This window comes from Carassius auratus, chromosome 30 (genome assembly GCF_003368295.1).
Source record: "Carassius auratus strain Wakin chromosome 30, ASM336829v1, whole genome shotgun sequence".
NCBI lineage: Eukaryota > Metazoa > Chordata > Actinopteri > Cypriniformes > Cyprinidae > Carassius > Carassius auratus.
Genome location: NC_039272.1, coordinates 23238327 through 23259130, shown reverse-complemented (window position 1 = coordinate 23259130; position 20804 = coordinate 23238327). Strand labels below are relative to the sequence as shown.

The 20804-nt window shown below is 38.3% G+C and overlaps 2 protein-coding genes across 16 annotated transcripts in view; both read left to right on the top strand.

Moving 5' to 3' along the window:
• dnm1b (dynamin 1b) overlaps positions 1-8293 on the top strand; it is a 36168-nt gene extending 27875 nt beyond the window's left edge. For 2 of the 14 annotated variants that reach the window (XM_026212292.1, XM_026212289.1), the window contains 6 exons: positions 1021-1132; positions 1304-1315; positions 1545-1718; positions 1868-2109; positions 2442-2639; positions 7059-8293. In XM_026212292.1, coding sequence (XP_026068077.1) covers positions 1021-1132; positions 1304-1315; positions 1545-1718; positions 1868-2109; positions 2442-2639; positions 7059-7119 — 799 coding nt within the window. In that variant the 3' untranslated portion in view covers positions 7120-8293. Of the gene's footprint in view, positions 1-1020; positions 1133-1303; positions 1316-1544; positions 1719-1867; positions 2110-2441; positions 2640-4615 lie in introns of those variants that run through there. The other 12 variants (XM_026212296.1, XM_026212293.1, XM_026212294.1 and 9 more) reach the window with 10 other exon arrangements.
• Positions 8294-10168: 1875 nt separating this feature from the next.
• The window catches only part of rgs3b (regulator of G protein signaling 3b), a 40726-nt gene continuing 30090 nt past the window's right edge, over positions 10169-20804 (top strand). For both annotated transcript variants that reach the window (XM_026212286.1, XM_026212285.1), the window contains exons 1-5: positions 10169-10376; positions 11960-12139; positions 13369-13535; positions 20142-20192; positions 20388-20446. In XM_026212286.1, the coding sequence (XP_026068071.1) occupies positions 10330-10376; positions 11960-12139; positions 13369-13535; positions 20142-20192; positions 20388-20446 (504 nt within the window). In that variant the 5' untranslated portion in view covers positions 10169-10329. The remainder of the gene's footprint in view (positions 10377-11959; positions 12140-13368; positions 13536-20141; positions 20193-20387; positions 20447-20804) is intronic.

Genomic DNA, 20804 nt, shown 5'->3' with positions numbered 1-20804 from the left:
GAATCCAGTATAGACGAAAAGACTAAAGTCTAAAAACAATTATTATTCTTTTTTTATAAATTGCATCATGCAAAAAGTTAAAAACAATAGCAATGCGCTGAAAGATCTGCTTGCTCTTGTCTATGTGTTTTTAACTCACATGCACTTTGAAAAACATTTTTTAGACTTTTCCAGTCTGAACTGGATTCAGTGTGCGACTATGCACCTTCTTGTTCATTTTCAGTTATTCCATTGGCTCTACACACCTGCAGTAAAAAGATTTCTTTTTTCCTGTTTGGAGTGCTACAATTCCCTCTAGTTAACACAATTTAAAACAGCTGTTTTCTATTTGAATATATTTTAAAATGTAACGTATTATGATGGATTTTTCAGCTTCATTAATCTAGTGTCATATGACCCTTTAGAAATCCTTGTAATATGCTGATTATGTACATGTATAATAAACATCAACACATATAATAAACATTTATAATAAAATATATTTATATAATAATTTAATACTGACCGTGGACTCTTATCTGAAATCTGAATAAATAAGTTTTCCATTGATTGTTACGATCAGACCATTTTTTGCAAGATACAACTATTTGAAAATCTGGAATCTTAGGGTGCAAAAAACAAAATCTAAATATTGAGAAAATCATCTTTAAAGTTGTCCAAATGAATTTCTTAGCAATACATATGACTAATAAAAAATTTAGTTTTTATATATTTATGGTAGGACATTTACAAAATATCACAGTGGAACATGATCTTTCTTAATATCCTAATAATTTTTGGCATAGATTTATATATATATATAAGTATAAATTATAAGTATAAAGTATAAGTTCGACCCATACAATGTATTGTTGGCTAATGCTACAAAATATACTCGTGCTTCTTATGACTGGTTTTGTGCTCCAGGGTCACATTTATACAATTTACATCTCTTTTTTTTTTTTACATATCATCTACATTTTTATTTTGTGAGCACAATATGACTCATTGGTCATACATGTTGTTGGACTGTTGTCTCAGGAACGTGTATAAAGACTACAGGCAGCTTGAGCTGGCAAGCGACACTCAGGAGGAGGTGGACAGCTGGAAGGCCTCCTTCCTGCGAGCTGGAGTTTACCCAGAGCGCATCACTGTACGTGAATGCTTCCACTGATCATCTCTCAGTCATATTAACTTATTAACTCATTACTGTGCCGCAACAGCTACCACATGCATAACCAGTCACCAATGCAATTCTAACAAACACTGATAGCTTACTAGCTTAATGAACTAACTTATTGTGCTTTCTTTGCTACATCTGCAGGACAAAGAGAAGGTACGTTGTTTTTCCTCTGACTTTTTCCTTTCTCTCTCTTCCAAATCTGTCATATGCAAACAAATTCCTCTCTGAACAGGAGTATGTATTGTATTTAACAAAATGATGGGGTCACCACTGATTGACTGTTGGGCACAGAGGTCAAATCAACGGTGATCCAGTGATAGGATTTAATTTGGTTCATTATTCCACACTTTGTTCCTCACAAATATGTGTTGCTGATCCTCAGCAGAGTGATGCCAGTGAGGAGAACGGCTCAGATGGCTTCATGCACTCCATGGATCCTCAGCTTGAGAGGCAGGTGGAGACCATCAGGAACCTTGTGGATTCCTACATGGCCATTGTCAACAAGACTGTGCGGGACCTCATGCCCAAGACCATCATGCATCTCATGATCAACAACGTAAGCTGGGTTTACCATGATGTTTGCTATCAAATAAGAATCATGTAAGTTAGTTTCTTACTGGATGTTTCTTGGACCTGCAGTTCCAGACAAATACAGCTGGCGCTGCACTTTTTCTTAGTCTTCTTCCTTACTTCCTCTTCCCATAGACTAAGGAATTCATCCATGCTGAGTTGCTGGCTAACTTGTACTCATGTGGAGACCAGAACTCTCTGATGGAGGAGTCAGCAGAACAGGCTCAGCACAGGGAGGAGATGCTGCGCATGTACCACGCTCTGAAAGAGGCCCTCAACATCATCGGGGACATCAGCACCACCACTGTCTCCACTACCATGCCCCCGCCGGTGGATGACTCCTGGCTGCAGGTACAAGGAGGACCTTCAGGGCGCAGGTACTGTGTCAAACAAGCAATGTTTTGATCATTTTTGAATAGCCAATTACCTTTACTTTGCCCAGTTAAACAATCATTTGTTCACAAAACACTGATTTTGATTTCATGAGGTCTTTAATATTTGTTTGCTATTGTCTTAATAAGAGTGCTTAAGTTAAAGTAATGTTTTAAAGGATTAGCTTAAAGTGTTAAATTGACACCGCTAAATGTAAGACCCTTAATCCTTGGCTGTGATCATGTAGAGCCCTTTGAAGCTGTACTGAAATTGCAACCTTCAAACTGTTCCATGTTTCTCAAGCCAAAATAGAAATCTTTTTATTTTCTTTTTACAGATCTCCAATGTCTAGTCCTACTCCCCAGCGTCGGGCCCCTCCAGGGCCTCCTCGTCCAGGTGGGCGCACTGCCCCAGGACCCCCTACCGCTGGAGCACCTCCTGTGCCATCCAGACCCGGGGCCTCTCCTGACCCCTTCGGCGGCCCCCCGCCCCAGGTCCCCTCTCGTCCAAACCGCGCCCCACCAGGTGTCCCAAGGTGGGTCAGAGAGGAACTTTATTCTTACAGTAATTGTGCAAAATATAATATAGATACAAATGTTTATATGTTCCAGTGTAATTGTTCAGAAAAGGGGTCTTTGGAATATTTAATTGAATTAAAGGGATGGTTCACTTTCAAATGAAATTTTGATTTGTTTTATCTTCCCTCAAGGGCATCCAAGATGTAGGTTTCTTTGTTTCCGCAGTATTTCCCATTTTAATATTTTTAGGTCAAACCGTTCTTGTCTGTGACTCACATAATGGATGTCTATGGTCACCACCTCAAAGAGCATGAACAGACGAGTCCAAATTAAACAGACGAGTCCCCATGGTAAGTACACATTGATGACCTAAGACATGAAACGAGCGGTTTGTGTAAGAAAACGAACAGTATTTATATAGTTTTTATCTCTTCTACACAACCACGTCCAACTTATCTGAGGGCACGCGTGCTTCCTGTTTTTCGTGTGACGTTTGCCCGTGCTCTGGCTTATTTTGTGCAAGCGCGGAAGTTATCTATCGCTCATGTACGTCACTCATTGTTTACACTTACTGTCTATGGTTTACACAGAGATTTCAGAAGTGTTACCTTTCACTGTGACGTACATGAAATTTCAGTGGAAGATGATTTCAATATATCAACAGACAACGTTGACATTTTTTTCACAACCATATTTAAATTAAAAAATTAAATTAAATTTATGCATTTAGCAGACGCTTTTATCCAAAGTGACTTACAGTGCATTCAGACTATCAATTTTTACCTATCGTGTTCCCAGGGAATCGAACCCCCAACCTTGCGCTAGCTTGCTTGCTAACGCAACGCTCTACCAGTTGAGCTACAGGAACACTATTTTACTATATTTATTTGAACCAGAATACACAGATCAAGTACTCAGGAGCGATCCGCTGCAGCAGCACGTCTTCAAGCCTCAGAGAGACAGAGTCTCTTCAAAATTGATGGTGTTTTAGTAGCAAGTGTTGTGAGATGCCAACAGAAGTGGAGAGCATATGTTGTCACGAATGGAACAACTACAAGACGACGACGAAGACATTGACAGTATCGCATCACACACCTACCTGCCTGACTGAAGATCCTGAGTTTTCTCCACTGTTGAGACCCAGCGTTTTGCACATTGTGTTTAGTTTGCCACGTATAAACTGGAGGCGACGTCGAATGCCAGAGGGACCCAATGGCACACTGTCAATAGAGTGAGTAATGTGTTGTATTTTTATTATAAACGCAACGATTATAGGGTGTATTATTAACAAATTAATTAATTACAATTACTGCATTATATTTCAGACAGTGCAGATTGGTGTGGTAAACCTTAAACAATGAGTGATGTATTGCACACGTGCGAGAGATCACTTCCGGCGCTTTCCGTGCAGACTAAGCCAGAGCGCCTGCACACGTCACATCAGGAAGCACGCGCACCCTCAGATCAGTTGGACGTGGTTGTGTAAAAGAGGTAAAAACGATATAAATACTGTTCGTTTTCTTACACAGACCGCTCGGTTTGTGTCTTAGGTCATCAATGTGTACTTACGATGGGGAATTGTTTAATTTGGACTCCTTTGTGCCTGCTCTTTGAGTTGGTGACCATCCAAGATGTAGGTTTCTTTGTTTCCGCAGTATTTCCCATGTTTATATTTTTAGGTCAAACCGTTCTTATCTGTGACTCATATAATGGAGGTCTATTATACGAGTCACAGACAAGAACGGTTTGACCTAAAATATAAAAATGGGAAATACTGCGGAAACAAAGAAACCTACATCTTGGAGTAAGTTTCTTACATCCAAGCGCCGTAAGCTAAAACATACCAAAATTTAATTTGAAAGTGAACAATCCCTTTAAATACAGCCTAGTGGCCATATAATTTGTTTAAATGAGTAGTGTGGGGGGTAATACAAGTGTTAATGGTGTTGAGAGCAATGATCTACAAACTACCCTCCATTTACACCCTCTACAGCCCTTCTGCCCTGACCTGATCCCCGGTCTTTAACACAAGAAAGACAGATCAGTATCACTCTTCCTGCTATTTCTATTTCTCTCGCCTGTCAACATCCATTACTTTTTCTCAGCTTTCACACTCCTACACACAGTCTAACTCAGAAACCTGCACTCACAAACCACTCACATTTTCAGCTATGCTGGTTTTCTTTCTCCATTTCCTTGCCATGTTCATATTCATTCAGACATTGTTTTAAATCATTCAGTTCATGTATTGTTTGTACTGTATACTGTAACATCGGTGCATCAGCTTTGTGAGATCATTCTCTCATGATATACATGTTTGGGAGGTAAATGTGAGGAATACTGACCAGTTAAACAGGACAAACCATGGAGATAATAAGTTTTTGCTTCCTCCCGTTGCCTCGTTTCTGTCGACCCATGTTCTCCTCAAACGCAGTCCCACTAAATCCCTTCCACAATGATTCCGGTTATTTTTTCAGAATTTCTATCAGTGACCAATGAGGAGTTACGCAAATGGTATGTCCGACATATTGTCCTTATGTGACATCACCATGTCCTTGCATGGTTCCATCTTTAAATGTGTTAACATCTGCTGTTCCCTAACACCTGTCAGGCACTAGATATGAGTATACCTGGCTGTAATATATCATTTTTGACTAATATTTAATTTTAATTTTATTTTTATTTAAGTATACTATAAATTAACTTTTTTTTGTAATTTGTAATTATTTTGTTTTATTTATATTTATTTTAGCAGTTGTAACTTGACTAGACTAGACTAGACTAGACTAGACTTGAATTAGACTTAGAGCATATAGATCCTTTTTAACACATGTAGGTTTTTCTTAATATTTGGTGTATGACATGCTGGTTATGTTTTTTCTGATGTGTGTTTCTGATACTTTTCTATAATTATAATTTAATTTTCTTTCGGGTTTTTTTTTTACAGTAAGTATTTATTTGTAAGACTTGTTCACAACGTGCCAGATGTTCAGTAATGGCTTTGCTAACTTGCATGTAGATTACTTGTGAAACATCGAGCCCAGGTGAATTGGTTTAAACAGTTTTAATCCAAGTTTTATTATATATATTTTTTAACTAAATTATAAATTATAGTCTGATTTATTATTCCTGTAGGTGTTTAATAACATGCAATTAGTAGTTCATGATTCTCTGATGAATCCACCTTGTGTGTCATACAGTATATGTTCATTTTCAGATTTCATTGTTACTGCCTTTGTCTTCATGTTCTTTTGTGTTGTTCCTAATAGTGTGTCTGTCCTCCTGTTTATATGTCTGCGTCCATCAATCTGTCTGTTGTCATCTTTGAAGTCGGAGGGCGCCACCCTCCCCTACCAGATCCAACAGAGGCTCGCTCACTGAGCATTAACACTGGCGATCAGCAGACAGAGGAAAACCACTGACCCCTCTGCCACTGTATCACATGCATGCACACAAGAACAGTCCACTCACATATCACATGTTTACTTAAAAGAGTATTCACTCTTCCCCAATTATACACTAGGAATATTATAAATTGGTCTAATAACTGTATACCGTTCACATTCACATGAGCGCAGATGTGGTGCCATTGTATTCCATTACCAGCATATATCCTGTATTTAGGAATGAAGAACACTAGTTATAAAATGCACAGGGATTGTCCATGTACCAGCCTATTTCGCAGTTTGCTTCAGTATTTATTCACATGGATGCTAGATGACACTGGCATGTTATTGTCTTTATTATCAACCACTAAGCCTTAACCAGTTAACCCCTGAACCCCTGAATAAACGTGACCTGCATGTTTTTCTTAAAAATAAAAATAGCCATGTTACCTTTCCTACTGCATCATTAAATTCTATGCTGCAATCTTATTTCTTAACAATGAAAAAGTTTCATCTTACTCTTCTAGAGTCTTTTATAAAATGTTTTGGATTGTTATTTTATTTTTAAATAATAACCACGTTTTAACACGTTTTTGAGATTTTCTGATTTAATACAGTACCTATTAATGTCCGAATGTTATATTGCACCTTTCTGATATTGATGTACATTAAAATCGTTAACAGTAAATAATACAACAAATCAGTCCATATTCAGAACTGTTTAAAAAAAGTTATGCTGGAACATAATTATGTTTCTTGATAATGATTCTCACACATGCATTATTGCACAGAAGGAATAGATGTACACTAATGTTCTTACAGCTGGAGCTGTTAAATTCTATCTAATAAAAGAGAAAAAAATAATAATATATATTTTTCACATTTGTCATCACCATCACATTCACAAGTGCTAATATTTACTTAACTGAACAAAAAGAAGCCATCATAACCACTTGACATTGACAACGACATTCTTCCTACTATCCATGCTGTCATTTCCCAAGCTTTTTTCCTTTTTTTGTTTTATGTGTTGTTCTTTTTGTCTTTTAGCCGTCCAAACAAAGGAAGCCCTTCTCACAGTGAGAATCCACATCCTTCATTTGACTCTTAGAGCCAATCGTCTTTCCTCCTCCTCCTCCTCCTCTTCCTCTCTTTCTGTCTCTCCACCGCCTCTCTTTCTCTGTGCTTTATCTCTGACCAAGTGCATCCTGGGATGGCTGAATGACGAGCATTACTGCAGCAGCAAGTACGGATGAAGTGGCTGAAAGAAAAGTCCGAAAGATAAATGAAGAATGTGGGAAAGCTCATTCCCTCTATAGGTCTGTACTATATACACTAATCACATTGTAATGGGCATCTGAATAATACGCCCAGTGTGGACTTGTGTGTCAGCATATGATTATACTGAATTATACTGAAGATGCTGTGTGGTGTTTGTGTTTACACACTAGTCAATGTCGACTTGATCTATATAGAGGTGTCACACGAGCTAAAGGTGTAAGCTGTCTGCACGCCAGTATTCATGATAGCGGATACACAAAATACACCAAACTTCATGGTTTTGCACTTGTTATGTGGTACTGTGTGTGAATGTATTCTTCCTGAAAGTTTGAACGTTATTTGATCCCACAGTGTTTGTTTTGCCCACAATGTCTCTTGTGTTTTCCCTAGCAAACTAATAAGTCCTGTCTGATTGAAATGTACATACATTAGAATATATATATATATAAATATATATTATTAAGATGTGTGGTATGAACAAAAGTCTCAGAATTATGTTTATGTGACACTTTCAAGTCAGTGCGATTTATTTATCTATTGATGAAACTATCCGACCAAAGAGAATGGTTGGTGAATCTGTCTGTCAGCGGTTGAAATATTATTGATAAATACATTCAAGAATCCTTCATACCCTGACATGAGGTTAAATGAATATAGCACCTGTTCTTACTGATTATATGGTGAACAGATTCTGTTACTGTGTTGATGTATATTTGTTGTGCATCTCTGGGAGTTGTGCTTCTGTTGCCTTGTGTGGACATTTACATTTACTAGGTATTAATAATGAAGTCATTATATTGAAAATGAACTGATTGTAAAATACAAGTTCAAGGTTAGTATATGTGTGTATATATGGAGGGGTCTGCAGGCAACACCAAAATCTCCACTCTGTAGTGGAACAGGTGTGTGTGTGAATCTTACTGCTGCCATGTGTATCTTATTGTGGTCTGGTGTTATAAACTGGCCAATGCTTTGTGATTAAATTAAAGAGTCTTTGTGTGGAAGATAACTGTGAGGTTTGTTTTGTTTTGGGATTTTTATTAACGTACTTTACATTCAAGACTTTAAGGTTTGAAACTGACTTTTTAAAATGAAGCCAGAGAAATATTCACTGGAGTCAAAAGTGTAACAACTAGCCTTATTTGTTATTTATATATGTGACCCTGGACCACAAAACAAGTCACAAGGGTCATTTATACATCATATGAAAGTCGAATAAATAAGCTTTTTATTGATGTATGTTCTGTTAGGTTCAAATGTCTGCAATCACTTTTCATCACATTTGTTATTTGTGCAATGCAAATATGAAGCTGCTTTATGAAAGGATATTCACTGAGCACAACTGACCCTCTAAGAGGTTCAAAACCAGTTCATCTGCTTTAGCTGAGGAAATTAGATGTTGATGGGAATTCCCTAATTACCAATGAATACTCTGTGAAGTTGATGTAGACTACAGATAACTTTGTAAAGCACAGATTTCCTGCCTGTTTTTAAAGACCAGATGGCTTTTGAAAAAAAAACCACTTAATAGAAAAGAGAAATGTGTGAACAAAATCTTTTTTTTTTTTTTTTGAGTTTTTAACAGCACTCAATTTTGATCTGCATTTAGCTGCACTGATATGAATTGCTAATCAGGGAAACTGCTTCCACACTGGACATCGATGTATTGCAGTTCTCATTCACTGCCAGTCTCAGCTGGAGTCAGATGTTTAGGGTCAGTGCTTGACTCACAGTGTGTGGCTTTATGTTAAGTGGGTCAACAATACATAATGTAGTTGTTTCATCAATAGAAATAATACAGCAAGAGTGCTTTAGCAGGGAGGAGGTGTGCTGTATATGCAGCAACTTCCTCACCAATTATGTCCTTGAATTTGGATTAGCTATGAAAAACCTTACCTTGCTTTGTAGGACGATGTGATTTCGCTGTTAAAATTGCTATTAAATTGTCCAAATCAAATTAGATACATTTAATTATTTTCACTAAAACATTTTAAGAAATGTATTCATTTGAAGAAATAATTTCCAAGTGAAGATCTCTCTAACTAGTTACTCAAATGAGTGCTTTCACATTAAAATGGGCCACACCCCATGTGTCATTACAACCTTGTTTAGCGACAAGCCCTTCTTTTGTTTGGCCTTTTTTATGTCATTTAATTGTGAACTGTTAATAGCTGAAGAACTATTGCTGCAAAAAAAAATATATATATATATATTATGACTTGTTTACAGTGTAACCTAATATATAAGACCTTGTTAGGTAACTGAAAACATTATTATTGTTTAATTGTCTCTTTACAGAAGGCTTTTCCACCTCAGAGCATAAACAAAAAATAAAGTCTTATTGTGTCATATAAAATCAAACTGTGAGATTAAAAGACATAAAATAGAGAAGATTGAAATAAAATGGAGATTAAAAGTTAGAAACTAAAAAAGAACAACAAAATGTTTTGCAAGGGGAAAAACTGTCCTGCGACTTTCATTGACATACGTTTCTGTTTACTTGGCTAACAGTCCAGAGGCAGAATGAAAAAAGTGAAATTCTTTCTGGACACCTGGCAACTGTAACGTCTTCAGTGCAAGTTAAAGACGCTACTGTGCCTCGCTTGAAAAACACAACATAGTTTGTGAAGGAAAATAAGAAATACTTGTAATATTGTGAAAAAAGAAAAAAAACTTGGAGCTAAACCAACTCCATACACTAGGGACACGTTTAAATAATAATAATAAAAGTTGCTTTGAACCCAGCAAAAATATGGTAAAAGAAAAAAAAAACGATTGTGCAAAGAAAAGTTTCTCCCTTGGGGCAAATACTTTTGCAGTCCCCTTGAGTTTAGACATTTGTGAACATGCAGTCAAACTCCGAGCGTTTCAAATGCAGCTCTCGGATTGGTGGAGAGATCCATGCAGCGCGTCTGCGGCGCTCCACACACACTTCCTCTTCACATCAGAGCGGGTTCGGGGGAGTTTCTGCAGTTTGAATATCCCACTCAGAGCTGGTAAATATAAACTTAATAGCAGGGAATTTGTGTTTGTAAAGAAGATGGAGCATAGCAGACAACACTCGCAAAAAATGGACATCAGACAAAGGTAAGTTTAAATGAAATTCGGCTTTGGAAAAAGTTCGGGTGCGTTTGGAAACGCCTACTGAGAAACCCCTAACCCCTACAGACAGTTAACCAAGCTCACAGATTCCTATAATTATGCTGTGTAATATACGTTGGCGCCAGTGTAAAGTTATGGCGGTTTATGGAAAGGCGGAACATGGAAGCAACTTAGTCGTAATTTGTAATTGTATTTCTTAATTCTGCTGCTTGAAATGCTGCGATTTTTCAAGCTGAGTAAAACATCTTGTAATCTGAAGCAGTCCATTGTGAGGAACTGAGGTTCAGCCCCTCGTCTCTGATCACCGAGGCGCCCAAGTCACAAGTTCATGATTAACGTTACACGATAAAGCTGTGAAGATTTAAAGTTTAATTTACCTCTGCTGACAGAAACAACACTATTCAACAGACAGCACAGTTACACGTTATTTGGACACCTGAACGCTGTTTATTAACAAATCCATGTTTACATGTAACGTTACATAAGTATTCATTCATAGCATATTGGGGATAGTTTGACTATTACAGTGTTTCTGTCTATACTTGCTAAATGCATACTTGCTTATTCACAAATTGTCTTTTGTATGTTTTTAAATTTCCACCAGTCCGTCCTATTTTATTTTAGTAAAGAAATCAAACCAAGTGAAATCTTTATGAGAAATCTGTAAACAAATGATGCTTAAGTTTTTTTGAACCATCTTTGCTGTTAATAATAAATAATAATAATCTTTTTACATCACTAACTGATATGCAGTGGTTTTTAGCGGTGGTCTGAAGTATATACAAGGGTCCTTGCATAGTAACCAACGTTTATCCATATCAGTGTATAACAATATACATATATGATCATTTAAGACTTAGCAAACATCGGTTTGGGAAATGTATTGCACGAAATGTTAGCACTTGCAATCTTTTTTTCAAATAAGTTTGTTGAATTCCTCAATTGTAAATCACTTTAGATTAAGCATCTGCTGAATGAATAAATGTACATGCAAATATGTTGCTTGCTTTAATCTTTTTTTAATCTAGTGCAATGACATCAACACATTTTTGTATCAGTTTGAATTTCCAGTTACTAGAAGCAGAAGTGTTAAAGTACATGTATTAGAATTCAAATTTGTAGAAGTAATAAAACATAATTTCTAAGTACAATTTCAGTTTAGTAAGATGCAGTTCTGTGTGCTGAACGGTGACCTCTGACCTCCCACTGCTGCAAGCACCTGATATACTGCTGGGCTGTCAGAAGTGATTTCCTTCAGCATGTTCAGAAAACCTTAATTAAACCTAATCATTGACACTCTTTGTTTAAATTTCTCAAATGTTATTAAATCATTAACAAATGACCAAGAACACCAGGCTCATACATCAAATGCATGGTAAAGTATTGTGACGTTCATGTCAGTTTAGCTCTGGCAGGGGTTCTTCATTGTTGGAGTTAATCAGCTTTTTTGAGAGAATTAAGATCATTTGAGAGCTTCCTGCTGGGTTGGCTTGTCTATCACTCTGTCATCAGAATTCATGTCCGAAGCGAGTGCACTGACCATGTAACACCTCCGGCTGTGCCCACAGGAGCAGACTTCACAGGGAATCTCTTTGGCTACAGGATCCATTCCTACACAAGGGGCCGTCAACAAAGAAGCTGTGTAGAGAAAGAACCAGGCCTACAGACAGCAGAGAGAGGAGATCTTCAGTGGCACACATCAGATCTGTCAGGGACAAAAGGCCAATGGCCGTGAGCCAGCAGGCAAAGTAAAGAACCTAAACACATAAAATGCAGATGAATGGAGTGCTTCTGTTTAAAGGTGCTGTAGGGAACTTTTGTAAAAAAATATTTTTTACATATTTATTAAACCTGTCATTATGTCCTGACAGTAGAATATGAGACCGATAATATGTGAAAAAAATCAAGCTCCTCTGGCTCCTCCCAGTGGTCCTATTGCCATTTGCAGAAACTCCATCGCTCCCGGTAAAAAACAACCAATCAGAGCTGCGGTCCGTAACTTTGTTTGTGTTCAAAATGTTGAAAAATGTATATAATAAGCGAGTACACCATGAATCCATTTTCCAAACCGTGTTTTTGGCTTGTCCTGAATCACTAGGGTGCACCTATAATAAGTGTTTATATTCAGACTATTTTAGATTGCTTCGGGGGTACCGCGGCGGAGTAACCCAGTACCTTTGTGATTCTTCATAGACATAAACAGAGAGAAGTAGTTCCGGCAACGATGTTCTTCCGCAAGACGCAAGCAGTTCTGTTTATTAACCGCTAGAGCATCAAAAGTTCCCTACCGCAGCTTTAATGCTGCATGACCGTATCAAAACAAACCACACAACATTAACCACTGTCTACTGATTAACCATTACAGCAGACCAGTGCAATAATGCATGAGCCATGTGTTATAATTTATGTTAGCAATAATTAATAACTATGTTAACCGTCACAAAGTAAAATCAAACAAATATGAATAATAGAATCCTACACAAAACAGAAATGCAATGCAATATATATTATAATATGTATACAATTAGCTATATTATGTTTTGTCTTTTATGCATGGACCAGTATATATTGATATTTAAAAAAATATATGTAGAAATGAAGACAAAAATGTCACTACATTTTTTTTCAAGTAATACTGAAACACTCAATTTCCCTTTCATGATTTATCACATGGTTTTACATAAAGCTGAGCTGAGATTCATAAACTTTTATGACTTCATTGTTTGCATAGTTACACATTTCATATATGAAAATATGTGTTATAGTATGTCTTAAAAAGAGTTTTTACTGAAAACATCTATTCATACATATTTTTATCATGTAGATCATGTTTTGTGATTCACAATCCAATATTGGGTTGCAGACCTGTTCTGATAAGGTGAAAAAAATAAGAGTGCTGAAGTTAAATCAGTTTAGAACTGCTTATGTAGACATGTTTTTTTCTCAGTTTCTTCATATTTTTGCTTCATTCCTGCAGTCTCAGTGCTGTCAGACCTGCTGAGAGGAACTGGGTGAAATCTGTCAGCCAAAGTTCATCCGCTCAAGTTAAAGTGGCCTCAGTGGTCAAAACGGCGTTAAAGGGCAATGCAGAATCTGCACCCAAAAAGAGAAGGGAAATTCACCCGTCTGGTTTCAAAGGAAAAGGTGAGTGAGTAATTGTTCATCTGGTGCTCGGATAAGTCAACATTCACTGATATTGTGCACTGTGTGCCACTAGGTGGCAGTGTTGAAATGCTCAGACCAAACTAATCTGTCCGTAAAGTAACTGTTTATCGCTGCACAAGGAAATAAATCACAGACTTTTCATCCTTTTTCAGACTAAAATTTTAGAACTTTAATTAATAGCTTTAAAAAACATTTAAAGCTTAATAATGAGACATGATCAATGTACGTTAAAATCACTTCTAATAATAAAATATTTGCATATTTTTTAAAAATATTCTATAACACCACAGACTATTACCATGGATAAAATAAATATGTAGATTAATAACTGTGGTCAGTAAGCTTTTAAATACTTTTATTCAGAAAGGATGTAAGTTGGTTAAAAGTTATCAAATAAATAAATACATACATATAAATGTACACACTCCAGTTAAAAATGTGAGGTTTATTCAGCTAGAGTGCATTACAATTATTAAAAGTTATTACTATTGCAAATGAAAAAAATAAATCAATTCATTAACATTGTGTGTGAGATTTTGGGTCCCAACACACTTTTTTGTTTCCTTTGTTTAAATATTGATCTTAGTAATACTGCATAATACTGTGCACATTTGTCTCTGACTTTATTAGGACTATTATGTCTCCAGGCGCTATCAATAATTTCTGATGGTAGTACATCAAGAAATGCCCTCTTAAAATGACAGAACAGTTGTGTATCACGCACAGAAAAACAAAGGTCTGGAATTCAGGAATCCCATCTCACAAATCAAAAGAAAATGTGTATTGTGTTACTGTCTGTTGGGAGACAGTAGAGATAATGGCTGAATTAATTCGACTAAAATCCTGCATGCTCTCCACAAGCTGTTTATTTTTATTTTTATCTGTGTGGATGTTGAGTTGCATGCATTTTCCATGGCTCTCCCAAAGGAGACCAGGAAACGGAGCTTAACACAATGCTTGATGCACTCAACATTGTTTTAGTCTTGCAGAGGGATGCATTGCATTTTCATATGCTCATAAGTGAGATCTGAGAAGTAAAGATATAACCTCTGGAGAGGGGTTGCTTTATCCTGGAATTAAAGATGCAGTGACTGTTTGATTTCCTGTTGTGTCAATGAATGACTCACTCAGATTAAAGTCCTTTAACGGACAAGAACAAAGGATTGCCCTCAAGACTGATTTTAATATCTTTTTTCCAAGAACAATCATGTATTTTCAGAATTTTGTTCTTTAGAAACCGGTATTCTTTTATCAAAAAAAAAAAAAAAAAGAAAAAAGCCAGGGATAACCCATTTTTCGTTTTTATAGCTGGAGTTATAAAAAGGCCATTAGGATTTATACACCTCACATAATTTTTTATTATAAATATGATTTTTGCATGGGATCATTTAATGTTTTTCAAGTCCGTGACAAACGTATTAGGAGAAATAATGAAACTGATCTCAGATCAGCACAAAGGGCGACCTCAGTCAAAGGTTTTCTTTATTATCAGTACAGCAGGTGGACTTTCCCTCCCTCCCTCCACGCACACCCCCTTTCACTCGTTCAGTGCTGCTCTCTGACCAATCACAGCTCCTCCTGTCTTATCAGCTATTCAAAATGCAAGGCGGTTGAAATTTATGCTTGTTTTCTCCTGCAGTCCTTTATCCTCCAGTGGCAACATATGCATAGTGGGAGTTAAGCCCTTGAATAGCTGTGAGGCATCGCATCTGAATTCATTAACTACATTTCTGAGAATTCATGTGTGATGCGTGAGATTTGGGACGTTTTTAAAATCAGTCAAGCTGTGGTTTTACTATAACATGGACTGTCAGAAGGCACAGAAAGTGGCACTGAGTTGTTTTAGGCAATGGCAGAGATCATCCTTTCTTTTACAAACTCATGGTGAGTCATTATTGAGCTACTGTGTGTGTTCAGAAATGATGCTTAAATAGCATTAATCCACAAAAATCTTTTAACAATTAACTACAGTAAAAAAAACAACAACATTTGAACCTATTTGAAATAACCTTAATATTACCAATACATAACTTTTCATAATCCACAATTAATGATTGTTTTATTGAAATAAGCTACATGCTAGTTTTAGCTAATGAAATGGAATCAGCAAAATGTTAGCTAGATAACAAGTTGGACCTAACCACTATGTAGACTGATATGTGTTAGCATTTTAAAATTTGGCGCTAGTAAAATTCATGTTTTTAAAAAGCAGTCTCAGATCTTTGAATATAACTTGAATATGACAGTATAAGCACTTAAATTAGTCACACAATCCTTCATTGTTATGAGTAACTTAATCAGCCATTGAATTATCTGTAGTTGCTTTTTGTCTGTTAGTTTATTTGTTTATTGAAATGATTCAGTCAGTTTGTGGACCACTTTAAGTTCTTCACAGACCCCCAGTGAGCCACCAATCACAGTTTGAGAACCACTGTTTACATTTGTTTGACTGCACTTGTCACAGGATTGTGGCAGAAAACGATCTGATGGCGAGGTTTTGCTGCAGGTCTGTAGGAAATGTATGTGTGTCAATGCACATATTAGTGTAACACCAGCTGCTAAGTCAGTTTTTGGACTTATCTGTTATGCTCTTATAATGTGGACTCTCCATTACACCCGTGAGTCCATGACAGGTTTTCAGATTCACATGTGTGGATGTTTCCATGAAAATAAATAGACAAAATCAGCATATTAAAAATGATTTCTGAAGGATCATGTGACACCGAATACTCTCGTAATGGCTGATGAAAATTCAGCTGTGGCTTCATATTTTAAAAATAACTTTTTTGACAAATGACAAATTATATTTTTAACGTGAATTGAAATACAAAACATTGTAAATTGTAATAATATTTCACAATAGTACTGTACAGATGAGCATAAGAGACTTAAAGGGTTAGTTCACTGAAAAATGAAAATTGTCATTAATAACTCACCATCATGTCGTTCCAAACCCGTAAGACCTCCGTTCATCTTCGGAACACAGTTTAGGATATTTTCGATTTAGATCCTAGAGCTTTCTGTCCCTCCATTGAAACTGTGTGTACGGTATACTGTCCATGTCCAGAAAGGTGAGAAAACATCATCAAAGTAGTCCATGTGACATCAGAGGGTCAGTTAGAATTTTTTGAAGCACCGAAAGTACATTTTTGTCCAAAAATAGCAAAAACTATGACTTTATTCAGCATTGTCTTCCCTTGATTGACTCATTCTCAAGGCTTGAATCAAGGGCAATCATCGCCAATGTCAAATCGTCAAATAATGAGAAAAAAACAATTAGCCTATCACAGCTATGCTGATGATACCCGGATTTACCTAGCCTTATCTCCAAATGACTACAGCCCCATAGACTCCCTCTGCCAACGCATTGATGAAATTAATAGTTGGATGTGCCAGAACTTTTATTGCATTTGGAAACAAAGATGAAGTTTTCAAGGTGACTGCATACCTTGACTCTATGGGTCAAACAACTAAAAATCAAGTCAGGAATCTTGGTGTGATTCTGGAGACAGACCTTAGTTTAAGTAGTCATGTCAAAGCAGTAACTAAATCAGCATACTATCATCTAACAAACATTTTAAGAATTAGATGTTTTGTTTCCAGTCAAGACTTGGACAAACTTGCTAATGGCTTTATCACCAGCAGGGTGGACTATTGTAATGTCTCCTCACCGGCCTTCTCAAAAAGACCATTAGACAGCTGCAGCTTATCCAGAACGCTGCTGCCAGGATTCTGACTAGAACCAGAAAATCTGAGCATATCACACCAGTCCTCAGGTCCTTACACTGGCTTCCAGTTACATTTAGGATTGATTTTAAAGTACTTTTACTCGTCTATAAATCACTCAATGACCTAGGACCGAAATATACTGCAGATATGTTCACTGAATATAAACCTAACAGACCACTCAGATCATTAGGATTGAGTCAGTTAGAAATACCAAGGGTTCACACAAAACAAGGGGAGTCCGCCTTTAGTTACTATGCCGCCCGCAGCTGGAATCCAGAAGAGATCAGATGTGCTAAAACATTAGTCGCATTTAAATCTAGACTCAAAACCCATCTTTTTAGCTGTGCATTTGTTGAATGAGCACTGTGCAATGTCCGAACCGATTGCACTGTATTTTACATACTACTACTACTACTACTACTACTTAAATTCATTTTAAATAAGTCCATTTTAAAATCCTTTTCAAAGTTTTAAAATTGCTTGTTTTTTTATTGTTTTATTGTTTTATTATCTTATATGTTAAGCATTTTGAATTACCATTGTGTTCGAAATGTGATATATAAATAAACTTGCCTTTCCTTGCCTTACGTCGAGCACAAAAGAACCGGTGAACCATTTTCTTCAATTATTGAATCGAACTGTCCGGAAGAACCAGTTTGTGGAAAAGAACCGAACTTCCCATCACTACTGGTGATCCAAAAACTGATGCAACCGGATCTTGACTCGAGAACGAGTAAATCTTTCGTTCGTTATCTGGCTCGGCTCGGTGTTCATCTTCAGTTCTCTCTTCACAGCAGTTCAGTCAGTGAACTGTTTGAGTAAATAAATTACTCCGGGATATTGGTTTGTTTGAACTCGAGGGAGTGTCAGCCACATTAAAAAAGTAAAAAGTTTAAGTCATTTGTGGATTAATGCTTACTGGAGACGCGAACCGTTACAAACGATTCAGTTTGATTTGGTGAACTGGTTCAAGAAGATCCGGTTACATCGAATGATTCATTCCCGAACCGGATATCACTTAACTGCAGTGAACGCGCTCACAACAGACCCGGAAGAGAAGACAATGCTGCAACTGAAGTTGTAGTTTTTGCTATTTTTGGACCAAAATGTATTTTCGATGCTTCAAAAAATTCTAACTGACCCTCTGATGTCACATGAACTACTTTGATGAAGTTTTTCTTACCTTTCTGGACATGGACAGTATACCGTACATAAGTGTGGCGAGTGGGGCGGGGCCGAGAGGCGTGGGAACGAGGAGTGAGGCCAGGTGTAGTGATTTGAGATGAGCTACACCTGAGCCCCACCGCTAGTATCGAGTCCCACGTAGGAGATGGAAGGATATAAAACTGGAGTGACGACCGTGAAGGACGAGAGAGGACCAGGCCTGGGACATTATTTTATGTGTTTGCTTTTTATTTGTGCGCGTCAGTCGCCGTGAGGGGCTGACGCGCTGCTTTGTGTTTACTTTTGAATTATTAAATTTATGTTTTGATTGTGCGCCGGTTCCCGCCTCCTTCTTCCCGATGAGTAAGAAGTTCATATCGTTACAGTGGTGCCGAAGCCCGGGAGAAGGAGGGGCGCGCTGCTGAAGATCCCTCGCCGCTGTGGTGAATCCGTGGTGCCCTCGAGCTGGCGAGGTACGTGCCGCCATTGACGCTCGAGGCGGTGGGCTGGAGCGAGTTGCCGGGGACGGGCGAGCTCGCTGCCGACCGCCCACGACAAGGAGGGGCGGCTGCCGTCCGTGAGGGAGCGGAGGAGTCGGCGCCGTTCGCCAGGGGGCCGGAGCCTGCCGCCTCCGTGACGGAATCCGGAGGGGCAGGGAACGGGGGACTCCTGCCGCTGCCCAAAATCGGAGGAGCCGTCGCCGTCCACCGGGCGGCGGAGGAGTGTCGTGCCGTCCGCCGAGGGCCGTCCAGTGCCACCGCCGGGCACCGCGGAGGAGATCACCCAGCCGGTGGAGGGCCGAGCAGCAGTGCGTCTGGGAACCGGAATTTTTTTTTTTTTTTTTTCTCTCTCCCCTCTCTCGTCCCTGTCGCTCCTCCTTCCATCTCCTTTTCTCTCGCCTCGTCTGTCCTACCCCCAGGTTCCCGCAGGTCCCCGTGAGCGGTCTCCCCCGGAGGGAAGGGGGGGGGGGGGAGTAGAGCGCAGTCTCGGGAGTACCCCCCGGCCTGCGAGGGGCGATGGGGGTATGTTGCGAGTGGGGCGGGGCCGAGAGGCGTGGGAACGAGGAGTGAGGCCAGGTGTAGTGATTTGAGATGAGCTACACCTGAGCCCCACCGCTAGTATCGAGTCCCACGTAGGAGATGGAAGGATATAAAACTGGAGTGACGACCGTGAAGGACGAGAGAGGACCAGGCCTGGGACATTATTTTATGTGTTTGCTTTTTATTTGTGCGCGTCAGTCGCCGTGAGGGGCTGACGCGCTGTTTTGTTTATCTTTTGAATTATTAAAATTATGTTTTGATTGTGCGCCGGTTCCCGCCTCCTTCTTCCCGATGAGTAAGAAGTTCATATCGTTACAATAAGTTTTCAATGGAGGGACAGAAAGCTCTCGGACTAAATCTAAAATATCTTAAACTGTGATCCGAAGATGAACGGAGGTCTTACGGGTTTGGAACGACATGAGGGTGAGTCATTAATGACATAATTTTCATTTTTGAGTGAACTATCCCTTTAATTTTAAACTAGTTGGTCCCAATAGCCTTATGAGCATGTTCAAGTCCCGGCTTATGGACCTTTTCAGATCCCGTCCCAATCTCTATCACTTGACTTCTTGTCACGTGTTTATCTTATCATAGACCAAAATTCACAAATACATCTTGTGTATAATTTACATTTTTTCCCTACTTACTGCAGGTCAACTCAAACTGACAGTTACTCCAGGCAGAGGGTGGCTCTATGTTCAAAGTAAGCATGTTTGTGAACAGATTTTGTACTTTATAATTTTATATTAAGAATTTGTTTTTCAAATAAGACTGCTTCTTATGTTAAAATCTAATTTTAATAACCCGCTAATACTTACAGTTAATGCATACAGGAAGTCTTACATTAATACTTCATTAAAGCGTTTCATTACTCATGCTCTCATGTTTTTATTCACAGTTTTGGAGGCCAGAGGACTCATGGGAAGAGAGTACAAACCGTGTGACTCATATGTAAAGGTGGGCATTTTGACATATGCAGATAATGTCTGGAGCAGACAATATTTAGACGTAACGTGACGAAACGTGACGCGTGACTGAAAGCCTCATAAAACAACTCAAACATGTTTTTCTCTTAGCAGAGAGACAGCAGTAACTTTCCCGGTCACTGTTGGTGATGATGTGCTATTATTTTTGTCATTATTCGTCGCTTAATCCTCTGTGGATGTCTGCCCTTGAAATGAACCCGTTTTCATGTCAGCCTGAGCAGGTTTCAGGCATGAGAAAGCATCAGTTGTGTTGGCAGCTGTCCACTCAATTCCAAATTCAAGTGTTGATTGATTTTCCCTCCGAGTATGATGAATATATCCTCTAGCAA